General features: G+C 44.1%; 1 protein-coding gene across 1 annotated transcript in view; it reads left to right on the top strand.

The window, feature by feature from the left end:
- Positions 1-6,074: 6,074 nt before the first annotated feature.
- SEMA6B (semaphorin 6B) overlaps positions 6,075-23,350 on the top strand; it is a 236,077-nt gene continuing 218,801 nt past the window's right edge. Inside the window, exons 1-2 of the mRNA XM_044282418.1 lie at positions 6,075-6,168; positions 11,409-11,466. Coding sequence (XP_044138353.1) covers positions 11,425-11,466 — 42 coding nt within the window. The 5' untranslated portion in view covers positions 6,075-6,168; positions 11,409-11,424. The remainder of the gene's footprint in view (positions 6,169-11,408; positions 11,467-23,350) is intronic.

Genomic DNA, 23,350 nt, shown 5'->3' with positions numbered 1-23,350 from the left:
CTTATACAATTTGACCCCATACCGGGCACGCTTGCTTGGGATGTATTGTTTGAAGCCAAGGCGTCTGGTAAAATGTATAAGGGACTCATCTATGCAGATGTTTTGCTCAGGGGTATACAAATCTGCAAATTTGGTGTTAAAGTGGTCTATGAGGGGCCGAATTTTGTGGAGCCGGTCAAAAGCTGGGTGGCCTCTGGGACGAGAGGTGCTGTTCTCACTAAAGTGCAGGAAACGCAGGATGGCCTCAAATCGTGTCCTGGACATGGCAGCAGAGAACATGGGCATGTGATGAATTGGGTTCGTGGACCAATATGACCACAATTCATGCTTTTTTGTTAGGCCCATGTTGAGGAGAAGGCCCAGAAAAGTTTTAATTTCGGAAACTTGGACGGGTTTCCACCGGAAAGACTGGGCATAAAAGCTTCCCGGCTTGGCAGCTATAAATTGAGTGGCATACCGGTTTGTTTCTGCCACGACTAAGTCCAACAGCTCCGCAGTCAAGAACAGCTCAAAAAACCCCAATGCTGATCCGATCTGAGCTGTCTCAACCTGAACTCCAGACTGGGCGGTGAAAGAAGGAACTACTGGTGCGGCTGAAGTTGCGGGCTGCCAATAAGGGTTTGCCAGCACCTCAGCGACTCTAGGGGCTCTACGGGCCTGTCTGTGCGGTGGCTGCGATGGGGGAACTAATGCACGTGCCACCGTACCAGCTTCAACTGCCCTTCTGTTGCTCGCCACTTCACCATGTTGTACGGCAGTGCTGGTACTAGGTCCAGGATAGGCTGCGCTGCCGGACTCACCACTTAGTCCGACAGCGCCAGCCCCACTCTGCTGCCCGTGAAGCGGATCCTGCGCAACCTGTGGTCTAGCAACACGGGGCCAGGTACGCCTGGTGGTATCAGGGACCTCAACCTCCTCGTTCGAACTTTGGGTCAGACTGCCACTGTGTCATGCCCTGCTCTGACTATGTGCGGAGGTCGGCCAGAATAGCAGCACGTGTTTAGTATTTTGTTTTGGAGCCGTGCTGGATCCGCCTCCCATCAGGTGCACTGGGTGGGGTCATTAGTTTAAATAGCACTCCATCCCAGTGCTCTGAGCGGGTGATAGAAATTATTCTGGCCTTGGAAGCAGGGAAGGAAGATTGTCTGTTCCAGCTCTGCAGAGATAAGTGTGGTTTCAGTTTTTTGTTGTTTGCTTTTTCTTTGTTGTGTTGGTGTCATCTCTCCCATCCAGGTTCTGTGCAAGCAGGCTGCTCCTATTCCCCTTTTCACCATCTCAGGGAATCTAGGGTGTTTTAGCCCAGGCACGAGGACACTTCATTCCTACCATCTAGGTCTGAATGTGGGCTGAGCAGAGCAGGGAGAGAAGTCAGGGATTTGCTAGGAGGTGACCCTTTCCCCTACTTCTCGCCTAGAGCCTGGTTTGCGGGTTTATCTGTATGTCTGTTATTCTGTCTGGCTTGACACACTGCTTTCTACAGGTTCGTATTCTGATTCGTCAGATGAGGGTTGCCATTCCTCATCCGACTGGGTCAGAAGCCTGTAGGCCTCTTCAGAAGAATACCCCTTACTTGCCATTTGGTCAAATAGATTTAGGGGGTATTCCCTGAGATTACCCAAGAAAAAAAGCAAGCCTGTCTTACAAATGAGAGGCTAGCGAAGTCCCTGAAGCCGCCGCGATTGATTAAAAATTTCAAAACAGATTTTTTTTTTATCGCCGCAGCGCTTGTAAAGTGATTGTGCAGTGATCAAAAAAATTATTTTTTTTGTCACTGCGGCGGGGTGGGCGTGGGTGAACGCACGTGTGGGCGACTGATCAGGCCTGATCGGGCAAACACTGCGTTTTGGGTGGAGGGCGAACTAAGGTGACACTAATACTATTATAGATCTGACTGATCAGTTCTGATCACTTACAGATACTATAAAAGTACCAATGCTGATTAGCGTATCTCTAATCAGCGAATCAGTGACTGTGGTGTGGTGGGCGCTAACCGACACTAACTACCTAACAAAGGGGCCTAAACTATCCTAAAACCTAACAGTCAATACTAGTGGGGAAAAAAAAGTGACAGTTTACACCGATCACTTTCGGTGATTGACAGGGGTGATCAAGGGGTTAATTGGGGTTATGGGGGGTGATCTGGGGCTAAGTGTAATGTTTGGTGTGTACTCACTGTGATGTGTGCTCCTCTGCTGGGACCAACCGACGAAAAGGACCAGCAGAGGAGCACAGAAGCCATTTAACACCTTATATTTATAAATATAAGGTGTTATATGGCTTCTGATTCGATTTTTTAAAAGTCACCAACCTGCCAGCGCTGATCATTGGCTGGCAGGCTGGTGACGAAATACTCCTTTAACGATTCCCGGCCCGCACTGCGCATGTGTGGGCCGGCTCTGCCCGAAATCTCGCGTCTCGCGAGAGGACGCATCGGCGCGTCCAGGAGGAATAACAGGTCACTGTTGGAAGTGACTGATGGCTGTCAGCGATCCAGATGGTGTCCAGGAGAGAGAGTTTTAGTTCCTGGAAGGCTGGAAGAGCCATGGAACCGTCAGGGCTGCCATAATAGGTGAAGTTACTCAGCCTGGAGAAGAAGCAGTCCGCCATTTTGTGAGCTGTCTGAGTGGACCGTGTGGATCCAGATTCTGTTCCTAGGAATGAACATTGGCGTCATGGAGCTGATCAGAACAGAGGGTCAAAGTTACAGGTCCTGCAGGATCACATGTTGTGGCAGGGACTTTGTGTTCGGTTTGGAGAAACCAGCAGATACAGTACACACTCAGGTCAGTGACTCAGCGGCACGGTATTGACTTGTAGGCTCTGCTGTGTACGCCACCGTGTTAGGGTTGTTCAGTTCGACAGGAACAGTGACTCTTAGCCTGGAGTATAGGGTATCTTGTGTACTTCTATATTGCTGTGTTTGTTACTACTGTTATTGCTGTCTTTATTACTACTGTTAGCAAAATTTCTGTTTCTTGCACAAATGCTGGTGTCAGTGTCGCTTTTCTAGTCTGCGACTTTGCTGTATCCTGGGAGCCCTTCCCGGTTCACAGTCTTACACAGGGACGCAAGGTGGATCTTTCTTTTGAACAATGAAAAAATGTGCTCCATCTGGAGAAGTAGATGGCCGGATGAAGACTTTCTTTAAATTCTCATCCAGATATTTCTTTAACCTCTTACGGACACAGGGCGTACAGGTACACCCTGATGTCCTGGTACTTAAGATCACAGGGCGTACCCATATGCCCTGTGTATTTCCGATCACTGCCGCGCGGCGGGCGGTGATCGGAGCTGGGTGCCTGCTGAAATCAATCAGCAGGCACCCTGGGTCAATGCCGAGGGGGGTCCTGTATCGGCGATCACTGCAGATTAACCCCTTCTATGTCGCTACCACGGCATAGAAGGGGTTTGTGTTTGAGGGAGCCCATCGAGTCCCCACGCTGCTGTGGTGGGGACTCGATGTCTCAGAAGGCAGCCCGATGCCGTGCATTGGCTGCCCAATGCCTTGCACGGCATCTGGAACTGCATTCTACGGGAGCCGAGGAGATCCATCCTCAGGCTGGGTCTCCTAGGCAACCTGTTTGTGTACTACTCACTGTAGTACACAAACAGGCAATGCATTACAATACAAATTTATTTGTAATGCATTGCAGAGGGGATCTGACCCCCAAAAGTGAACATCAGAAATTAAGTAAAGAAAAAAAAAAAGTAAAACAAAATGTTTTTTAATAAAATTTATAAAGTAAATGATGAGCTCTATAAATATATCACATGATACACCCTGTCCGATAAATACCATAAAAAATAAATGATTATAAAAACGGTGTAAAAAAAGAAAAAGCAATTTTTGTCACCTAACATCACAAAAAGTGCAACACCAAGTGATCAAAAAGGCGTTTGCCCCCCAAAATATTACCAATCTAACCATCACCTCATCCTGCAAAAAATGAGCCCCTACCTAAGCCAATCCCCCAAAAAATAAATATGGCTCAGAAGATGGAAACACTAAAACATCAATTTTATTTTGTATAAAAAATTCTGGTATTGTGTAAAACTTAAGTAAATAAAAAAAAGTATACATATTAGGTATTGCCGCGTCCGAAAGAACCTGCTCTATAAAAATATCACTTGACCTAACCCCTCAGTTGAACACCGTAAAAAAAAAAAAAAAGTGTAACGAAAAGCCTTTTTTTGTCACCTTGCATCACAAAAAGTGTAATAGCAAGTAATCAAAAAGTGATACACACCCCAAAATAGTGCCATCAAACCGTCATCTCATCCTGCAAAAATTCTTACCTATCCAAGATATTTACTCAAAAACTGAAAAAGACTATGGAGACACTAAAACATGATTTTTTTTTGTTTAAAAAATGAAATCATTGTGTAAAACTTACATAAATAAAAAAATAATATAAAAACGATGTAAAAAAAGCTATTTTTTGTCACCTTACATCACAAAAAGTGTAATAGCAAGCAATCAAAAAGTCTTACGCACCCCAAAATAGTGCCAATCAAACAGTCATCTCATCCTGAAAAAAATTAGCCTCTACACAAGACAGTCGCCCCAAAAAATTTATAAAACTATGGCTTTCAGAATGTGGGGACACTAAAGAATAATTTTTTTTTAAATGCTTTGTTATGTAAAACTGAAACAAATAACCAAAAAAGTAGTCATACTTGGTATTGTCGTGTCCGTGACAACCTGCTCTATAAAAATACCACATGATCTAACCTGTCAGATGAATGTTGTAAATAACACAAAATAAAAATGGTGCCAAAACAGCTATTTCTTGTTACCTTGCCTCACAAAAAGTGTAATATAGAGCAACCAAAAATCATATGTATCCTAAACTAGTGCCAACAAAACTGCTACTCTATCCTGTAGTTTCCAAAATGGTGTCACTTTTTTGGAGTTTGTACTCTAGGGGTGCATCAGGGGGGCTTCAAATGGGACATGGTGTCAAAAAAACAGTCCAGCAAAATCTGCCTTCCAAAAACTGTATGGCATTCTCTTTCTTCTGTGCCCTTCAAGATTTGCTTCTAAAACTTCTAAGCCTTGTAACATCCCCAAAAATAAAATGGCATTCCCAAAATGATCCAAACATGAAGAAGACATATGGGGAATGTAAAATAATAACTATTTTTGGAGGTATTACTATCTATTAAAAAAGTAGAGAAATTGAAATTTGCTAAATCATCAGCATCTGATCGGCGGGGGTCCGACACCCGCCAATCAGCTGTTTGAGAAGGCAGCGGCGCTCCAGGAACACCATGGCCTTCTCACTGTTTACCACAGGCCCAGTGATGTCACGACTAGTATCAACTGGCCTGAGCGTGGCTAAGCTCCATTCAAGTGAACAGAGCTTAGGCTACTTTCACACTTGCGTTCGGGGCTCCGCTTGTGAGTTCCGTTTGAAGGCTCTCACAAGCGTCCCCGAACGGATCCGTCCAGCCCTAATGCATTCTGAGTGGATGCGGATCCGCTCAGAATGCATCAGTCTGGCACCGTTTGTCCTCAGCTCCGCTCAGCAGGTGGACACCTGAACGCTGCTTGCAGCGTTCGGGTGTCCGCCTGGCCGTGCGGAGGCAAACGGATCCGTCCAGACTTACAATGTAAGTCAATGGGGATGGATCCGTTTGAAGTTGACACAGTATGGCTCAATTTTCAAACTATCATGAACAAACGGATCATGGTAATGCAAACGGATCCGTTCTGAACGGATCTAAGCGTTTGCATTATAGGTGCGGATCCGTCTGTGCAGATACCAGACGGATCCGCACCTAAACGCAGGTGTGAAAGTAGCCTTAGCTGCGCCCAGGCTAGTTGATACTAGTCGTGACATCACTGGGCCTGCAGTAAACAGTGAGAAGGCCGTGGTGCTCCTGGAGCGCTGCTGCCTTCTCAAAAAGCTGATTGGCGGGGGTCCCGGGTGTCGGACCCCCACCGATCAGATACTGATGATTTATCCAGAGGATAAATCATCAGTTTAAACAAACTGCAGAACCCCTTTAATTTTTTGGTATAACAATACAGTGCATAACAATACAGTATATTGGTATATTCATCTAATAGACTCCGAAGAACCAGGGAATGCTGTTACCGGAGCCAAAGCACGTGGCTTCCGCTTCCAGACTGCTCTAATGCCGTGGTCAGAGTGGAAAGAATAGGTAGGTCTGTTCTCCAATGCCCAGAATTTTTCCCTCCTCCTTTCAGAAAGTCTCTAATCAACTCGGATACATAATTGAATGAAGTCCTCCAAATCAGGGGCTTCTACTCTAGCAAGCTCATCTTTTACTTATTGTGAAAGTCCACACCAAAACTGGCTTTTCTGGGCTGCTAGATTCCATGTAGTATCAGCTACCCAGCGGTGAAATTCTGCAGTATATTCAGTGACTGAATGTTTTTCGTGTTGTAAATTATGTAGTTTGGCTGGAGTAGCAGAAGCAAGCAGTGTCGAATAACAGCCCGGGTTGGTAACAAGTAAGCACAGCATTTTAGGATTAGGCAGAAGTGTGGTTTAGGATGTCGCTTAGGGGCTAGATAGAGGCAGGAAGCAGAAGAATCTGGCAAGGAGGGAGTGGCAAGGTCTGGTTTATATAGGAAGTTCCAAGCTGTGTCTGATTAGGCAAAATTAGCAGAGATTATCCAAGACTAGGAAACTATTCACTAGATTGAGGAGTGGCGGTGCCCTGAGTAGCTGATAGCTCAGTGAGCAAGACTGCTGCCTGGGATACAGGTTTGATTCCTGATTAATGGAGTGCAGCGGGAACTGTAGGAGACTAGATGAGGTTTACACAATTAAATGACTTTTTTTAGGATCTGCACAGCCCCTTTATTCAGTTTCTAAACATTTAGTTTAGAGCTTTTAGCTCATTGAATACACCAGGAGAGGTTCTGCAGATTCATCTTATAATTACTGTAAAAGGTGAGGGGTGGACAGAGGCCACATTTATGAGCCCCTTGCCCTCCAATGACTCATTATACAGACCCTCTCCCTTGTCTCTCAAATAATTTACCAATAATGGCAAGCTATAGAATTTATTAACTCAGACCCTTTTCATTCAATCTAAGTAAGGTCAGTTCCACACTAGCCTTTACTCGGTCCGGCAGGTACACCGGTGTGCTGCTGGAAGTCCGCCCGGCCCTATTCACTATAATTTGGAGCTGCATAGATCCAGCCACAGCACGGCAAATATTCCGAGAGGTGGCCAGACAAAAGCCACATATTTTGTCACAAAGGGGTTTTGCTGCAAAATATGTGACTTTTCCAAGGTGACGGAAAAAGGGTGTTCTGGCCAGCCTATCTTATTTATCATTTTCTATGCCAGTTTTTGGCATGAAAAATGATCTGAAACTAGCAAAGGAGCTGGTGTAGTCTGACACCAAGCATCAAAGTTATGTAGAGGCCTGTGCCTCTACATAACTTAGATGCATCTGCCGCCAGCGCATAGGGATTAAGACTGGCGTATAAATTGCTGGTCTTATTAAATGACCCCCATAGTATGTAGAGTATATCATATGCAGATGCTGGGAGACAGTTCTAGCCTCAGCATGCTGATGCCTAGCCCTGTCAATCAAGGGGAGGGGGAGTGTTCAGAGCACAGGGGGTGTTACAAAGCAGTGCGCAAATAATTCAGCCCTGTACCCTGGTGCTCCACCTTCTCCATTTAAATTAGAATAAAACTGCTGATATCTCTGCAGCTGCTTAGCATACAGACAAAAGAAAGGTATACTTTTAATCAGCATGATGACCCCTACCAGCAGTGGTGTGCCTGGGGTGTGACCCCCTCACAGTAGTATTGCCCTCATTGTACAACCTTCACAATGCCCCCTCACAGTAGTTATGCCCACATTGTGCCCTCTCACAGTAGTTATGCACTCTCTGTTCCCCTTTCACAGTTGTAATTCCCTCTTTGTGCCCCTTCACAGTAATAATCCGCATTGTGCCCCCTTTATAGTACAAACCGGATTCCAAAAAAGTTGGGACACTATACAAATCGTGAATAAAAACTGAATGCAATGATGTGGAGGTGCCAACTTCTAATATTTTATTCAGAATAGAACATAAATCACGGAACAAAAGTTTAAACTGAGAAAATGTACCATTTTAAGGGAAAAATATGTTGAATCAGAATTTCATGGTGTCAACAAATCCCCAAAAAGTTGGGACAATGCCATTTTCACCACTGTGTGGCATCTCCCCTTCTTCTTACAACACTCAACAGACGTCTGGGGACCGAGGAGACCAGTTTCTCAAGTTTAGAAATAGGAATGCTCTCCCATTCTTGTCTAATACAGGCCTCTAACTGTTCAATCGTCTTGGGCCTTCTTTGTTGCACCTTCCTCTTTATGATGCGCCAAATGTTCTCTATAGGTGAAAGATCTGGACTGTAGACTGGCCATTTCAGTACCCGGATCCTTCTCCTACGCAGCCATGATGTTGTGATTGATGCAGAATGTGGTCGGGCATTATCTTGTTGAAAAATGCAGGGTCTTCCCTGAAAGAGATGACGTCTGGATGGGAGCATATGTTGTTCTAGAACCTGAATATATTTTTCTGCATTGATGGTGCCTTTCCAGACATGCAAGCTGCCCATGCCACACGCACTCATGCAACCCCATACCATCAGAGATGCAGGCTTCTGAACTGAGCGTTGATAACAACTTGGGTTGTCCTTGTCCTCTTTGGTCCGGGTGACATGGCGTCCCAGATTTCCAAAAAGAACTTCGAATCGTGACTCGTCTGACCACAGAACAGTCTTCCATTTTGCCACACTCCATTTTAAATGATCCCTGGCCCAGTGAAAACGCCTGAGCTTGTGGATCTTGCTTAGAAATGGCTTCTTCTTTGCACTGTAGAGTTTCAGCTGGCAACGGCGGATGGCACAGTGGATTGTGTTCTCTGACAATGGTTTCTGGAAGTATTCCTGAGCCCATTCTGTGATTTCCTTTACAGTAGCATTCCTGTTTGTGGTGCAGTGTCGTTTAAGGGCCCGGAGATCACGGGCATCCAGTATGGTTTTACGGCCTTGACCCTTACGCACAGAGATTGTTCCAGATTCTCTGAATCTTCGGATTATGTTATGCACAGTTGATGATGATAGATGCAAAGTCTTTGCAATTTTTCGCTGGGTAACACCTTTCTGATATTGCTCCACTATCTTTCTGCGCAACATTGTGGGAATTTGTGATCCTCTACCCATCTTGGCTTCTGAGAGACACTGCTACTCTGAGAAGCTCTTTTTATACCCAATCATGTTGCCAATTGACCTAATTAGTGTTAATTGGTCTTCCAGCTCTTCGTTATGCTCAAATTTACTTTTTGCAGCCTCTTATTGCTACTTGTCCCAACTTTTTTGGGATTTGTTGACACCGTGAAAATTTGAATCAACGTATTTTTCCTTTAAAATGATACATTTACTCGGCTTAAACGTTTGATCTGTCATCTACATTCTATCACAAATAAAATATTGACATTTGCCATCTCCACATCATTGCATTCAGTTTTTATTCACAATTTGTTTAGTGTCCCAACTTTTTTGGAATCCGGTTTGTAATAATGCCCATTGTGCCCCCTTCCTAGTAATAATTCCCGTTGTGCCCACTTTACAGTAATAATGCCCATTGTGCCCCCTTAATAGTAGTAATGCCCTCTGTGCCCCCTTCACAGTAATAATGCCCATTGTGCCCCCTTAATAGTAGTAATGCCCACTATACCTCCTCCATAGTAATAAAGATCTCTATGCCCCCTCCATAGTAATAAAGCCCTCTGTACCCACCCTTGTAGTAATAAAAAATAAAAAAACACAGTAACTGCTCACTTTGTCCCGTTGTGAGCATACCTCTCTTCCCTGCAGGCACAGATCGCTCTGCAGCACTGTGTGGCAGAGCTTATGCTGCAGGCTCCGCCCATACAGGCCAGCAGCATGATCCGTGTTTGCAGGCTGAATGGTGAAGAGAAGAGAAGTCTTCCTGCTTCACCATTCTGTGCGCCACTGGCCTGAAGGAGGGGAGGAGCGCGGGGAGCTGAGCGGTGAGTGACAAGACCGCAGCTACCAGCGCTCCAGCAATAAGCGCTTCAATCTGTATTGATGGAAGCGCTCATTGCTTCTGGCACCCCCCTGAGAGCCAGCACCCAGGGCGGACCGCATCCCCCGCCCACCCCTTAAGCCCCTATCACACAGGCGAGAATTCCACGCAGGTGAAATGCGTTAGGGGAACGCATTGCACCTGCACTGAATCTGGACCCATTCATTTCAAAGGGGCTCTGCAGATGAGCGGTGGTTTTCACGCGTCACTTGTGCGTTGCATGAAAATCTCTGCATGTTCTATATTGTGCGTTTTTTTACGCAACACAGGCCCCATTTCCCACGGAGAAAAAACTGAACAACGGCATGCAATTGCAGTCAAAACTGACTGAAATTGCGTGCCTACTCGCACGATTTTCCCTGAACGCACCTGCATTGCATCCGGCCCTCATCCGCGACGCCCGTGTGAAAGAGGCCTTAGCACGCCATTGCCTACCAGGCATGATGAGCCCTACCTGGTTTAATAGGGTTGATCATAGTGACAGAGCCTCTTTAATGACATACAACCACTCTATTTTAAGGCATGATAATAAGGCATGATAGCAAACACTAAATATTGATGAGGCTTTGTATACAGCTTTCCATTCTACTCTTCAATTTATTTTCTGAGGCAGTGTTCCAAGTCTTCAAGGACACTATATTAATCTATTGACCCTTATCTGACAATAATATCTCAAAAATTGCATCTGCCATCAAGCATGCACATATTGTTGCACTGCCTGTACAGAACATACTTGAAGAATGTGTTCATATATGCAAGCCCTGGTGAAAGTAAAAAAAAATGAATTAATTGGATAGATTCATGAAAACCTTCCAAAGGACCTTTCACACTGTGGCTTTTGACAACAATGGAATTTGCCATTGTTTTTATTAGGAGGCCGCAGTTTTACGGACGTCTAAAAAAGGACATGTCCTTTCTTGGCATAGTTGTGGCTATAAATGCAGCTATATGAACAGCAGTTTTTTGGCATGGAATCAACTCCAAATTTTGCTGTCAAATGCTGTAGTGTGAACGACATCTAAAAGATAGACTCTTCTGTTGCCCACAGCTTTTACTTTTTAAGAGCAGAATTTTAAATTAATGATTGGTGTTTATGGGAAACAAAGTTTTTTCTTTTAGATTGTATCAGTTAATACATCCCCCAACTATTTATTTTCTAGATACCTATATTTTGCTCAATTAATCTAAAATATATACATACACATTAAATAAGATGTTATTTACTTTAAGTGTCCTTACAATGGCCATTCTTTTCTACTGGTGCACTTTATTGGATATAGTTGCCATACCTTGTCAATACATTTGTTTTTTATTGCAGGGATGCACTCTATCAAATGTTGCTGGACTCCAACACTTTAGATTTGAAGTACGAAAAGGTGAGAAGAGCACTCTAGTACACAACTATTATAGTAAACAATATAGCTTTGTTATAGACGTGCACATTTTAAAAGCTTTTTGTTCATATATTAGACTCAGGCTACTTTCACACTTGCGTTTCATGCAGATCCATCATGGATCTGCACAGACGGATCCGTTGAGATAATACAACCGTCTGCATCCGTTCAGAACGGATCCGTTTGTATTATCTTTAACATAGCCTAGACGGATCCGTCTTGCACACCATTGAAAGTCAATGAAGGATGGATCCGTTTTCTATTGTGCCAGATTGTGTCATAGAAAACGGATCCATCCCCATTGACTTACATTGCATGTCAGAACGGATCCATTTGTCTCAGTTTCATCAGATAGACACCAAAACGTTGCAAGCAGCGTTTTGGTGTCCACTTCCAAAGTGAAATGGAGACAGAACGGAGGCAAACTGAGGCAAACTAATGCATTCTGAGCAGATCCTTTTCTATTCAGAATGCATTAGGGCAAAACTGATCTGGACCACTTGTGAGAGCCCTGAACGGATCTCACAAACGGAAAGCCAAAACTCCAATGTGAAAGTAGCCTAACTTGTCACAACATTTTTTTTTTTGTTCTCTGGAATTTTTTATTGATATAGTATGTAATATGTAATATGTATGTAATATGTAAATATTGAACGCATTGCACCCGCACTGAATCCGGACCCTTTCACTTCTATGGGGCTGTGCACATGAGCGGTGATTTTTCACGCAACGCAGGCCCCATAGAAGTAAACGGGGCTGCGTGGAAATCGCAAGCATCCGCAAGCAAGTGCGGATGCGGTGCGATTTTCACGCATTGTTGCTAAGATGAAAGTCTATTCACTGTATTATTTTCCCTTATAACATGGTTATAAGGGAAAATAATAGCATTCGTAATACATAATGCTTAGTAGAATACTAAGTAGTCAATTGAGGGTAAAAATAAAAAATGAACTCACCTCCTCTTGATCGCGTAGTTGCCGATCTCTTCTTACTTCTTTAAAGGGGTATTCACATCTTCTTAATGATATTTCATTAATTTATATGCCCCCCTGTGAATGTTTTTCCAAATATAAAGCATAAAAAAAACCTACTATTCTCTGTAAAATCGCATTATTGAAATCCATTATTTATCTGCGCTGCCCATGGATACGACCACCGCTCGCCTGCCGCATTCATGAGCCGCGCTTGCGCAGTGGTTATCTAGTGGCCGGCCTCTCACTCACACTGTGAGCGCGTACGTCGCCGGGCGGCCGCGCATGCGCGGCCGCCCGAAAAGAAGAAGGCCGTATGGGGGGAGAATGGTTTCCTATCTGTCACGGATGGTGTTGCAGAAACCTGGAACTTATAAATAAACATCCGACTGGCTTGATCCCAAACTAAGGAGCATATGGGTGAGCCCTATAAAACTCATAGAGCTCTCCCTGACTGCTATGCCCATGCAAAGGTCTTTATGGTAGACGATTGCATGTCCACGTACCTCATACTATGTGACACCTGAAGACCCTATAATAGTGAGGGGACACGACCACCGGCTTCCTGCACTTAATACGGACGGAGTCAGGGTCACCTAGAATCAAGCCAGCAAGGAAACACAAATACAGGAAACAGACTTATCTGAGGAATCAGCAGAAGCAGCCTTCAGCAGTGAACACAATCCAGGAAGAAGTATAAACCACAAAGTGAGGCAGTATGGGAGGGAATATAAAGGGAGACAATTAGTGTAAATAGGTGACAGCTGGGAGAAGTAAAAGGAGATGACAAAGTGAAACCAAAACAAATAACTTCATGCAGGTAGAGAAGAACATCTAACAGACCTTCTCACAGAAGTGGCGGTGACACTATCAGAGTCGGAGGGGAGCTGTCCGGGCTTTCAGCGTTCAGCAGCACAGCCCGGATCTCCTCAGTTAATAGTGATGGAGGCACAATGGGGGCAGTGTGCTGTCCGCATCCGCATTTGCAGAGCGCGGCCCCGATCTTCCAGTCCGCAGCACCGCAAAAGATAGAACATGTCCTATTCTTGTCCGCAGCTGTGGACAAGAATAGGCATTTCTATAGGGGTGCCGGCCGGGTGTGTTGCAGATCCGCAATTTGCGGGTCCGCAACACACCACGGACGTGTAAATGGACCCTAAAACTGTGCAGAACAGCCACGTGTTACTGTTCACTGAGCTCACTTATCACAGCTCTCTGATGATTCCACAGCAGGGGGAAGGGGACTCACAGACACTGCACGCTGCCAGACTGATGAGTCATACTCTTCACATGAACTAGAACGCAAGGACTGAGCTCTCAGTTTTGATGTCATAAGGAGGTGTGGCCGGCCTTCACTCTAGCTGCCTAAGCCCGCCCCAGCCTTAGCAGCATAAAACCAGGAAGTGAACAGCAGAGCTAGCAGCAGGTGAGGATGAATTTGCAAGATGGGAATAACCCTTTAATCATGAGCTCCAGGCTAAATGACCTGTGGTGACGTCACATCACATGGTCCAATCACATGGTACATAACCGTGGTGATGGACCATGTGATTGGACCGTGTGATGAGCTCAGTGACGTCACCACAGGTCCTTTGACAGGTCCTGAAGAAAGAACAGGAGACCGGCAGCTATGCGATCAATTGGAGGAGGTGAGTTAATTTAATTTAATTTTTTAACCCTCAATTGACCTTCTACTAAGCATTCTGTATTAAGAATGCTATTACTTTACCTTATAACCATGTTATAAGGGAAAATAATTACATATACACAACCTTGAACCCAAACCTGAACTTCAGGTCTGGGTACCACATTCAGTGTTTTATCACACACGTGCAAAACGCATTGCACCCGCGTGATAAAAACTGAACAATGGAGCGCAATCGCAGTCAAAACTGACTGCAATTGCGTACCTACTCACACGGGTTTGCCGCAATGCACCAGGGACGCATCCTGAGCCAAAACGTGATGCCCGTGTGAACCCAGCCTTAGAGCCTGTTTACATGGCCCAATACAAACTGCAATGGTTGAGAATGACCAGTTTGGTCATGGTCATTGCGAGCTTGTTCAAATACATTTAAATGCAGCAATCATTCACTCTCTGTGGGGATGAAAGGTTGGTTCCATGATCTCTTATCATTGTGGAGTTTCATTGTTTGCCAGCATTAAATCCCTGTTTGCACAGAACAATGATTGTGTTTGCCGACTATACGATCATATCATCCACAGGGGTGTAACTAACTACCATAGTGGCAGACCATACGACTGCTATGGGGCCCAGGGCAAGAGGGGGCCCAGTTGGGATCATCCTCTCTTCTACTTGGGGTGAAAACTTGGTCAGGACTCTACCCTCTAAAAGGAACAACTTTTAGCAAATAAGGCAGTGGAAAAAATGGCCAGAGGGTCATTGAAAAGGGGTTAAGGCGAAAATCCTTCTGTTCTGTGTGGGAGGTCTTGTTTGATCCTTGCTATGGAGCCCTTATTTCTCTCTATGTACGCCATTGATCATTCAACAAAAAATGTGTTTTGCTTATTTCTTTGGTGATTGGGAATTTGTTTAATAAACTATTTAGAACTTGTGGGTTACTCACTCACTGGGCAGTACAACTCAAGGATGCCAAGTGCATTTGGTGGACAAAATCCCCCTGAAAATCTGTACACAAAATATAACACAATAACCTGGTTCTCTAGACGTCCTAATAAATCATCAATGCTTCAATTTATTGCATTAAAAACATGCAACTTGTTAATGTGGAATATATATGTAAAAATCTAATATATAAAGCTGAGTGTATGTATGTCCGCTAAAGGAATCTGCACTGTCGCATTTACAATCACAAAATTTGGCACACAGGTACATCAGATGTCTGGGAAGGTTTTAGACCTCAGCTCTCTAGCACGTACTGTTCCTGAGATATTCCCCCAAAAATGCGAATATGGCACATCACATGACCTACATTAGCCAATAGAAGCCTACAGGTCTTTCTCTTCATATCCCAACTGCCATACACCTGGTCACATGTCCCTTATCAGCCAATAGAAGCTCGCAGGTCCTTAGTCTCCACATACCACAGTTTTACACCAGGTTTCCATAACAACCCAGCCATTTTTCTTCACTTCTGCAGGTCAGCTTAAAAGGGGCAGGGCACTGTGGATGACACTGTTAAGAAAGCGGAGTGCTGTGGAGGTCACAGTTCAGATGGCAGGTAGGGTGGCTATTCAGGCCACCCTCAAAAGACGGACTTAAAAAACTCTCCCCAGGTCCCGCTAAGCCACGCCCCAGATATGGTTAGGCCACACCCCTCACACTCCACAGCCGGCAGGTACTGAACAAATGAAGATAAAAAATCTACTTCTGAATAGTTAATAAATGGCGGGGCTCACACTTGTGCATAGTGGATATTGGAGGGCTCACTATCAATTTGGGTCACCCAATCCGCCAGAAATAAATCTGTAAATAAGATAGGCACTCCTCCTTCTAGTATGTATATAAAATCGAAAAAAAATTACTAATATCAAAAAGATAAAAATATTGTATCACCAATTGTATATTAACATGAAAAATTATAATAATAATAATAATAATAATACAAACCGGATTCCCAAAAAGTTGGGACACTACAAATCGTGAATAAAAACTGAATGCAATGATGTGGAGGTGCCAACTTCTAATATTTTATTCAGAATAGAACATATCACGGAACAAAAGTTTAAACTGAGAAAATGTACCATTTTAAAGGAAAAATATGTTGAATCAGAATTTCATGGTGTCAACAAATCCCCAAAAAGTTGGGACAAGGCCATTTTCACCACTGTGTGGCATCTCCCCTTATTCTTACAACACTCAACAGACGTCTGGGGACCGAGGAGACCAGTTTCTCAAGTTTAGAAATAGGAATGCTCTCCCATTCTTGTCTAATACAGGCCTCTAACTGTTCAATCATCTTGGGCTTTCTTTGTTGCACCTTCCTCTTTATGATGCGCCAAATGTTCTCTATAGGTGAAAGATCTGGACTGCAGACTCGCAATTTCAGTACCCGGATCCTTTTCTTACGCAGCCATGATGTTGTGATTGATGCAAAATGTGGTCTGGCATTATCTTGTTGAAAAATGCAGGGTCTTCCCTGAAAGAGATGACGTCTGGATGGGAGCATATGTTGTGCTAGAACCTGAATATATTTTTCTGCATTGATGGTGCCTTTCCAGACATGCAAGCTGCCCATGCCACATGCACTCATGCAACCCCATACCATCAGAGATGCAGGCTTCTGAACTGAGGGTTGATAACAACTTGGGTTGTCCTTGTCCTCTTTGGTCCGGATGACATGGCGTTACAGATTTCCAAAAAGAACTTTGAATCGTGACTCGTCTGACCACAGAACAGTCTAACATTTTGCCACACTCCATTTTAAATGATCCCTGGCCCAGTGAAAACGCCTGAGCTTGTGGATCTTGCTTAGAAATGGCTTCTTCTTTGCACTGTAGAGTTTCAGCTGGCAACGGCGGATGGCACGGTGGATTGTGTTCACTGACAATTGTTTCTGGAAGTATTCCTGAGCCCATTCTGTGATTTGCTTTACAGTAGCATTCCAGTTTGTGGTGCAGTGTTGTTTAAGGGCCCGGAGATCACGGGCATAGAGTATGGTTTTACGGCCTTGACCCTTACGCACAGAGATTGTTCCAGATTCTCTGAATCTTCGGATTATGTTATGCACAGTTGATGATGATAGATGCAAAGTCTTTGCAATTTTTCGCTGGGTAACACCTTTCTGATATTGCTCCACTATCTTTCTGCGCAACATTGTGGGAATTGGTGATCCTCTACCCATCTTGGCTTCTGAGAGACACTGCCACTCTGAGAAGCTCTTTTTATACCCAATCATGTTGCCAATTGACCTAATTAGTGTTAATTGGTCTTCCAGCTCTTCGTTATGCTCAAATTTACTTTTTCCAGCCTCTTATTGCTACTTGTCCCAACTTTTTGGGGATTTGTTGACACCGTGAAAATTTGAATCAACCTATTTTTCCTTTAAAATGATACATTTACTCGGCTTAAACGTTTGATCTGTCATCTACGTTCTATTACAAATAAAATATTGACATTTGCCATCTCCACATCATTGCATTCAGTTTTTATTCACAATTTGTTTAGTGTCCCAACTTTTTGGGAATCCGGTTTGTAATAATATTAAAATAAATAATGCAAATAAATAAGTATAGTTAGTGATTCATTGTTATTCATAATCCATTATTCCACATGATTAAACAGTCCATAAAATAAAATTCCCCAAACACTAATTCATATAAGAAAAGATTAAGGAATATCATATATATATATATATATATATATATATATATATATATATATATATACACACACACAGGTCCTTCTAAAAAAATTAGCATATTGTGATAAAGTTCATTATTTTCTGTAATGTACTGATAAACATTAGACTTTCATATATTTTAGATTCATTACACACCAACTGAAGTAGTTCAAGCCTTTTATTGTTTTAATATTGATGATTTTGGCATACATCTCATAAAACCCCCAAATTCCTATCTAAAAAAATTTGCATATCATGAAAAGGTTCTCTAAACAAGCTATTAACCTAATCATCTGAATCAACTAATTAACTCTAAACACCTGCAAAAGATTCCTGAGGCCGTTAAAAACTCCCAGCCTGGTTCATTACTCAAAACCGCAATCATGGGTAAGACTGCCGACCTGACTGCTGTCCAGAAGGCGTTCATTGACACCCTCAAGCAAGAGGGTAAGACACAAAGAAATTTCTGAACGAATAGGCTGTTCCCAGAGTGCTGTATCAAGGCACCTCAGTGGGAAGTCTGTGGGAAGGAAAAAGTGTGGCAGAAAACGCTGCACAACGAGAAGAGGTGACCGGACCCTGAGGAAGATTGTGGAGAAGGACCGATTCCAGTCCTTGGGGGACTTGCGGAAGCAGTGGACTGAGTCTGGAGTAGAAACATCCAGAGCCACCGTGTACAGGCGTGTGCAGGAAATGGGCTACAGGTGCCGCATTCCCCAGGTCAAGCCACTTTTGAACCAGAAACAGCGGCAGAAGCGCCTGACTTGGGCTACAGAGAAGCAGCACTGGACTGTTGCTCAGTGGTCCAAAGTACTTTTTTCGGATGAAAGCAAATTTTGCATGTCATTCGGAAATCAAGGTGCCAGAGTCTGGAGGAAGACTGGGGAGAGGGAAATGCCAAAATGCCTGAAGTCCAGTGTCAAGTACCCACAGTCAGTGATAGTCTGGGGTGCCATGTCAGCTGCTGGTGTTGGTCCACTGTGTTTTATCAAGGGCAGGGTCAATGCAGCTAGCTATCAGGAGATTTTGGAGCACTTCATGCTTCCATCTGCTGAAAAGCTTTATGGAGATGAAGATTTCATTTTTCAGCATGACCTGGCACCTGCTCACAGTGCCAAAACCACTGGTAAATGGTTTACTGACCATGGTATTACTGTGCTCAATTGGCCTGCCAACTCTCCTGACCTGAACCCCATAGAGAATCTGTGGGATATTGGGAAGAGAAAGTTGAGAGATGCAAGACCCAACACTCTGGATGAGCTTAAGGCCTTTATCGAAGCATCCTGGGCCTCCATAACACCTCAGCAGTGCCACAGGCAGATTGCCTCCATGCCACGCCGCATTGAAGCAGTCATTTCTATAAAAGGATTCCCGACCAAGTATTGAGTGCATAACTGAACATAATTATTTGAAGGTTGACTTTTTTGGTATTAAAAACACTTTTCTTTTATTGGTCGGATGAAATATGCAAATTTTTTTAGATAGGAAATTTGGGTTTTCATGAGCTGTATGCCAAAATCTTCAATATTAAAACAATAAAAGGCTTGAACTCCTTCAGTTGTGTGTAATGAATCTAAAATATATGAAAGTCTAATGTTTATCAGTACATTACAGAAAATAATGAACTTTATCACAATATGCTAATTTTTTTTAAAGGATATATATATATATATATATATATATATATACACAGTGGGATGCGAAAGTTTGGGCAACCTTGTTAATCGTCATGATTTTCCTGTATAAATCGTTGGTTGTTACGATAAAAAATGTCAGTTAAGTATATCATATAGGAGACACACACAGTGATATTTGATAAGTGAAATAAAGTTTATTGGAATATACAGAAAGTGTGCTATAATTGTTTAAACAAAATTAGGCAGGTGCAAAAATTTGGGCACTGTTGTCATTTTATTGATTCCAAAACCTTTAGAACTAATTATTGGAACTCAAATTGGCTTGGTAAGCTCAGTGACCCCTGACCTACATACACAGGTGAATCCAATTATGAGAAAGAGTATTTAAGGGGGTCAATTGTAATTTTCCCTCCTCTTTTAATTTTCTCTGAAGAGTAGCAACATGGGGGTCTCAAAACAACTCTCAAATGACCTGAAGACAAAGATTGTTCACCATCATGGTTTAGGGGAAGGATACAGAAAGCTCTCAGATTTCAGCTGTCTGTTTCCACAGTTAGGAACATATTGAGGAAATGGAAGACCACAGGCTCAGTTCAACTTAAGGCTCGAAGTGGCAGACCAAGAAAAATCTCTTATAGACAGAAGCGACGAATGGTGAGAACAGTCAGAGTCAACCCACAGACCAGCACCAAAGACCTACAACATCATCTTGCTGCAGATGGAGTCACTGTGCATCGTTCAACCATTCGGCGCACTTTACACAAGGAGATGCTGTATCTCGAGAGTGATGCCCACAGCACAAAAAGTGCCGCTTGAAGTGAGCTAAAGCACATTTGGACAAACCAGCTTCATTTTGGAATAAGGTGCTGTGGACTGATGAAACTAAAATTGAGTTATTTGGCCATAACAAGGGGCGTTATGCATGGAGGAAAAAAAACACAGCATTCCAAGAAAAACACCTGCTACCTACAGTAAAATATGGTGGTGGTTCGATCATGCTGTGGGGCTGTGTGGCCAGTGCAGGGACTGGGAATCTTGTCAAAGTTGAGGGATGCATGGATTCCACTCAGTATCAGCAGATTCTGGAGACCAATGTCCAGGAATCAGTGACAAAGCTGAAGCTGCGCCGGGGCTGGATCTTTCAACAAGACAACGACCCTAAACACTGCTCAAAATCCACTAAGGCATTTATGCAGAGGAACAAGTACAAAGTTTTGGAATGGCCATCTCAGTCCCCAGACCTGAATATAATTGAAAATCTGTGGTGTGACTTAAAGAGAGCTGTCCATGCTCGGAAGCTATCAAACCTGAATGAACTAAAGATGTTTTGTAAAGAGGAATGGTCCAAAATACCTTCAACCAGAATCCAGACTCTCATTGGAACCTACAGGAAGTGTTTAGAGGCTGTAATTTCTGCAAAAGGAGATCTACTAAATATTGATTTAATTTCTTTTTTGTGGTGGCCAAATTTATGCACCTGCCTAATTTTGTTTAAACAATTATAGCACACGTTCTGTAAATCCAATAAACTTAATTTCACTTCTCAAATATCACTGTGTGTGTCTCCTGTATGATATATTTAACTGCCAATTTTTATCATAACAACCAACGATTTATACAGGAAAATCATTACGATTAACAAGGTTGCCCAAACTTTCGCATCCCACTGTATATAGACAATGAAGATCCGCAGCACTCCTTTAAAAGATAAAATGTGCTCTTTAGTCACACATATCAAGTGACAACGTTTCAGTTCTCTCACAGAACCTTTCTCAAGGCAGGTGAAACATAAAGTGCATTAGTGCCAGTATAAATACATGATAAGGTTGTTACCAATAATTGTGAACAGGGACTGGAAAAGCGTCCTGCAGATACACTACAACATTATAGCAGTGATATTAATTACAAACTATTCATGATCATCGTGCATAGTGTATTAAAATCAGTTACATACCTTACATACAACTGTACCTTGCTGGGGGATTGTGGAGTGAACCAGGAGGATGGCGTGTTAACTTGCGGAGATACACGCTGATTCTGCGCGTCTATTCCTTGCCAATGTGCATGTGTCAACCCTTACTCTTCCTATTGGGTGGTACATAACTGCTGTACGTCACCAGAGGCGGAGGCCAAATGCCGCAACGTCTGGTATGACTGCAGCGTCGGCATGCTCAGCGCGAATCACGTGCCCGCGAGCCTGTCGTCACCGCTACCAGCACTGCTTCATTTGCCTTTTCCGCCATTTTACCTAAGGGCATTCTTTTGGGCAATGAATATATCTGTCATCCTCCTTGTTTTCACCACTTTATATAAGACCAATCTCCAACCCAGCAGGTCAAATTCCTGATTTCCTAACGTCCTACCAGCAGCACAGATGGGGGTTAACTGCCGACCGTGGACTGGTAGGACCGGTGGAATTTTAATGAGCCCAAAGAAGAACCAATGAACAAACTTCAGCTCCCCCACCCCCCAGCCCACCGTGTTTTTTTCTGTCTGGACTGGCAAGTTGCTCTCAGGACCGGCCTTAGGTGTTCAGGCGCCCTGTGCGAGCTAACCTTGTGGTGCCCGCCCCCGTAGTAGTAGATGTCACCTTCAGTCCTATGTAACACCACAAATAACACATAGCTCTTTGAATACAGATAACACAGTGATGGCTCTCGGATTTCCGAAAATGTAGCAGTATTGTTACCTCCGGTCCAATGTAAAACCACAGATAACACTAGTGCTGATAATGTGGTAGTGTTACCTGCAGTCCTATGTAAAACCACAGATAACACTAGTGCTAGATAATGTGGTAGTGTTACCTGCAGTCCTATGTAAAACCACAGATAACACTAGTGCTAGATAATGTGGTAGTGTTACCTGCAGTCCTATGTAAAACCACAGATAACACTAGTGTAGATCATGTGGAAGTGTTACCTTCGTCCTTAGTGTGTCTCCCTGTGTCTATCACACGGACTCCATGCTGGCGCTGACTCCTCTTTCTTCTTCTTGCCCCCCACAGAACATCCTGATGCAGCTGCGTCAAGACATAGGATTACTGTGGGCATGGTGATGGTGACACACAGGGACAGACACACACAGGGACGGACAGTCACACACACACACACACAGGGACGGACACACACACACATACAATAAATATGATCACCACACGGCTCCTGCCTGTCTGCTTTGGTAAAGCTGGGCATAGCTGGGCTATGCCAGGCTTTAGCAGAGTGGGCACAGGACAGTAGACACAGGTCAAGATATGTATGCAAGCACAGCTGAGCGAGTGCAGGGCAAGGGCCCGCATACACATCGCTACTCCTGCCTGTCATACCACCCCCCATGGGCATTTTGGGGGGCATTAGGGGTTGGATGATGTGGAGTGTGCACATAGCCAACAATCATATCCCCCCCCCCCCTCCTAAAGGTAACTGATGTGCCTGGGGGAGGGGAATATGATTGGCGGCACACTCAATATCAGCAGCGAGGAGTTAAATTCCAACCCTTAATGGCCCCCAAAATCCATGGGGGGGGGGGGGGTTGATGTAGTAGCAGAAAAGCACACACTGTCCCCCTGTCCTCTATGAGCCCCTCCCCCCCCCCAATGGCACATTTTTACCCTCCATGGGCCAGTGGCAGCAGCAGCACATCTCTCCTTCTGTCGCCCCCCCCCCCCCCCCATTTCTCCCACTCTATCATAGGCCAGTGGCAGGCGAGTTGTTATCTTTGTACTACCAAATACCTGTAAGGCTGTAACTTCTGTTGGAAGTCTGCCTTCCCTGGCAGAGACTGAGTCTGCTGTGGCTGCTGGCTGGCGCTCGCTCCTTCTCTCTGGGGACCCGGGGGGGGAAAGCTCAGTGGCATTGTCAAAAGCGAAGGAAGACGTGCCTGTGCGGCAGCTTTCTTAAAGAGACAGGCCAGGCAGCAGAGCAGAGCTCAGAGCGGC

This window comes from Bufo gargarizans, chromosome 1, assembly GCF_014858855.1.
Source record: "Bufo gargarizans isolate SCDJY-AF-19 chromosome 1, ASM1485885v1, whole genome shotgun sequence".
Lineage (NCBI taxonomy): Eukaryota > Metazoa > Chordata > Amphibia > Anura > Bufonidae > Bufo > Bufo gargarizans.
This window is presented reverse-complemented; position numbering and strand designations above follow the sequence as displayed.